The 3689-nt window shown below is 48.8% G+C and overlaps 1 protein-coding gene across 1 annotated transcript; it reads left to right on the top strand.

Annotated features, from left to right (window-relative positions):
- Nucleotides 1-1107: 1107 nt before the first annotated feature.
- Nucleotides 1108-3473, top strand: LOC135399465 (uncharacterized). Its single transcript, XM_064631245.1, has 2 exons — nt 1108-1204; nt 1405-3473. The coding sequence occupies exons 1-2, from the start codon at nt 1167-1169 to the stop codon at nt 3419-3421; spliced, it is 2055 nt and encodes a 684-aa protein (XP_064487315.1). The 5' UTR covers nt 1108-1166; the 3' UTR covers nt 3422-3473.
- The last annotated feature ends 216 nt before the right edge of the window (nt 3474-3689 follow it).

Raw genomic sequence — 3689 nt, 5'->3', positions numbered from 1 at the left:
GTTATCCTCAATGATTCTAAAAGTGGCCTTACCCAATACCACCTATAGATATAAAGAAAGCCTGCTTACTCGTCGGGGGGGGGGGGGGGGGGGGGTCAAAGTAGCTTACCGTTGTTGGCCGCACTCAAGTGGGCATCGTTGACGTAACGTCGTCGACGTGACGTAACCGTGGATACCGGGTCTCGCTGACATTCGCGGCGGCGAAGTAACTGACCGTCTGGCCCTATAGACGATCACCAGCGCGCGCCCATACAGAAAATCGGGATGCGGAAATATCGCGGATATATGCGGATATATATATCTAACCTAGGTTAGAACCGGGTCCTAGGTTAGTTTTCAAAGGTTAGGTTAGTTTAGGCTTGTTTTTGACATTTCACCATGCGGTTGAAGGGGGGCTACCCACAGCTGGGCACGAGCGCTACGCTACGCTATAGCGCCGTTTGACGAAGACTACTTTTCTTGATACTTTTGTTGCGGGGACGTTTTCTCCGGGGACGATTTTTCCTGGGACGATTACTCCGGGGACATTTTTTCGGGGGACGATTTTTCCTACAGCCCAGAAAATCTGCTTTCACCGACTCCTGTGAGAAACGTGCTCAATGTCTTCTGGCGAAGCCGACTGTTAAAGTACACGGAGTGCGTCGGACATATACGTCGATAGACTTCTTGACATCAAGAAAGTACCCGTTGACTGACCAGTCTTCAGCAACTTCTGTTCCACTCTGTCATTTCCTTCCTTAGGACACGCATCCTTCTAGAAATCCGGTAGCGACACTTCGCCACCGTAAGCGTGCAGGAATAACCGGTCCAATGTGGAGTTCGGCCAACCTCTTTCTTTCTTTAAAGCAATCAGCCAACCGCAGAAAATGGATCAAGAGGCTGTAGAAGGCGATCCTTGTGTTTCTCTTTATGCGACCTCTACAGGTCTAGCTAAATAGCTAATGACCTTAACTTGGATCCTCTTTTATAAAGCGCAGAACATAACCAATTTGTGTAAAATGTGCTCGCTACCCTATGATGACAGCACATCGAGAGAGAAGAGGATAAACTAATATACTTTGGCTGTGCGCCACTCCATCTAGAAGAAGAAGATACTTCGTGTTGTAGAACAGAATCCAATACGTCCGCTCTTGGATTGCCCGTATATCTATCTGCTTCCTCCGGAAATGACAAAGTCTCGCACTGCGCCAGGTGGCGATTCCTCGTAAGTGGAGACCCACAGTTTAGCCTTTTTGGTTTGTCAGGGCAAGGTGCAGTTTACTGTAGGCAAATAGATATTCCCACCAGTCCGTGCTTTAATAGGATTGGAAATTGATGTCCAAAACCAGGATACCCCCTGCCAAATGTCGTCGTCGTTGCAGTGCCTAATAATCCGAGAACTTATCGTCTTGTACCGCTTTCCAGGGAATCTTCTTCAGATAAGCATGCCAAAATCCCTGCGAAAATCCGTTGGCTTCATGACAATCTTCCTTGGCGTCGCTTTATGATTGCGGAAGCTGTCACGCTGTTGGGCATCACAGTTGGGGTCATCAGCGTTTGCCTCACGATCCAGCAGGCATCTATGGCCCTAACACCTCCATGCGAATCAACCACATGCGAAAGTGCCCTCAGCTTTTCTGCCGTCTCACTTCACAAGAGAATTCATCCCTGTGAGAACTTCTACCAGTACGTGTGTGGTAACTGGCCAGAGAGCAAAGGAGCGTCCGTTGCAGAGTCCGTCCTCACGTACAAGGTGGAGAATTTGGATAGACTACTCACCAAGATTAGAGTACCTGTGGATAAAGGAGTTGACTTAGATGCTCTGAAGAAGATGGCGCTCTATTATCAGTCTTGCAAGCACGCGTTGAGTGCCCAGGCATCTGTCAGCGACGGTATCCAGAGCACGCTGTCGATGTTGCAGCTAGGGTGGCCAGATTTCCAAGCGTTCGGGAATGACCTGGACAAGTCCATACCCCATATTGTTACCATGTCGCTCGTGTACGGATTCGAAATGGGAGTGCGACTTCGTACCGTTAAAGATGACCTTTTTATGGAACAGTCGTCTTCTCTGATGCAAATGTTGAAGATCAACGAACGCCTTCTGGAAGACAGTATCATTCGGACTGTGCACGCCGGACAAATTCCCATGATTTCGAACGTAGATCTTGAAAACCTTGTGGAGTTCGACTCGTCACTAGGAACGTTGAGCAAAGGTCGAGGCAACACCTGGATCGGTCGGTCCACTGCAGACGTCTTCGGCAAATCCAGGCGGCTGTCCGTGTGGAAAGATGCTATCGCCAAAGTCGTGTCGCCCTCCAGCCTGTTCCGTGCAGGGGGTGTCATATATTCCCGAAATCTCCCTGGCGTAGAAAATTTCACGCAGGCCTTTATTGATCTCAATCCTTCTACCAAGTCCTTTTGGCTTTACGTGCACACTGTGATCACAGCAGTAGAAATACTCACTGTGCAGGCGCGAGCTACGACAACAACAAACAATGTCTCGTCAATGGAGGTCTCGTACTGCTACGAAGCTACCAGCGCCCACGACTTCGGCTTTGGTCTAGACGTATTTGCTTCTTGGTCGTCGGTGGGCTTTAAGGGCTACGCTGAGGTCATGAAGATGGTGGAGTTGCACCGTGCGCGAATGGGAGGCATCATACGGCGCACGTTCCAGGACGACCTCGTGGACATTGGGTTGGGAATGTTGACAAACGTCCAAGTGGTGTTCCTTCTTGGAGCAGTGGCTGAGGGAAAAGAGCTTGTGGAGCGCATGTATAGCGCCACGGTTGTCGGCAAAGATTTCTACAAGAACAGACTCTCAATAGCTCATCCAGCTTCAAAGTTCATTGAACAGTACTGGAAATGCTTAGAGAGGGGGGGCACACTCACATTCTACAGCGATGACTTCCTGTGTATATGGTCTCAAGCCGTCTTTAAACCAATCTACTACGGCGGAGGGGAGCCGGTAATTAACTTTCCCACCTTAGGATTTATAGTATCTGTTGCATTCGTGAATAACTTTCTCAACACAATCTATTACATGCGGGAGGGTACCAATCAGGAGGTGTACGATAGAGTCATGAGGACACAAGAATGCCTCGGAAACCAATACGAAGCTTTAAGCCACGTGCAGAGACTCAACGCGAGCCGCGAAGAAGTCGCGAAAGGTTTATTGATCCTTTCTGGAGCTCTGCAGCTAGCCTACGAAACGGTCGAGGCGACTTCGAAGTTCAAGTCAAACTTAGAACGGCAATTGTTTTTCGTAAGGTTCTGCACAATGTTTTGTAGCGTCACCCCTACGAAGACGTACGTGGAGAAGTCGTATTTCGCCTCTGTGGACATGTGCAATATTGTGGTTCGCAACGTGCTACCATTCTACTTGGCATTCCAGTGTTTTCCAGAAGATTACATGGGGAACACTGAGGTGTGCAGAATTTTTTAGTGAGTATTGCTAACAAACTGTGCTAAAATAGTAAAGCAATGTTTGCAATGCAGATTTTTGACGAACTATGCAATCGTACCAACATTCTAAAAGCAGAACTTCACCGCATAGCACGCTGTGCGCCAACCATTACTACGAACGATAGGGCTATCTCTTCTGATTCGAAGAGAGTAGGGCGTCAGGGGAGTCGGAAGCTCTTCACGGCAGGAGGGGCGACCCCTAACCTAGCCCAGCCGAACCCAACCTAACATAGAGGAGATCAATATGG

This window comes from Ornithodoros turicata, chromosome 1 (assembly GCF_037126465.1).
Source record: "Ornithodoros turicata isolate Travis chromosome 1, ASM3712646v1, whole genome shotgun sequence".
NCBI classification, from domain to species: domain Eukaryota; kingdom Metazoa; phylum Arthropoda; class Arachnida; order Ixodida; family Argasidae; genus Ornithodoros; species Ornithodoros turicata.
Note: the sequence above shows the minus strand (reverse complement) of the source record. Positions and strands in the feature narration are given on the sequence as shown.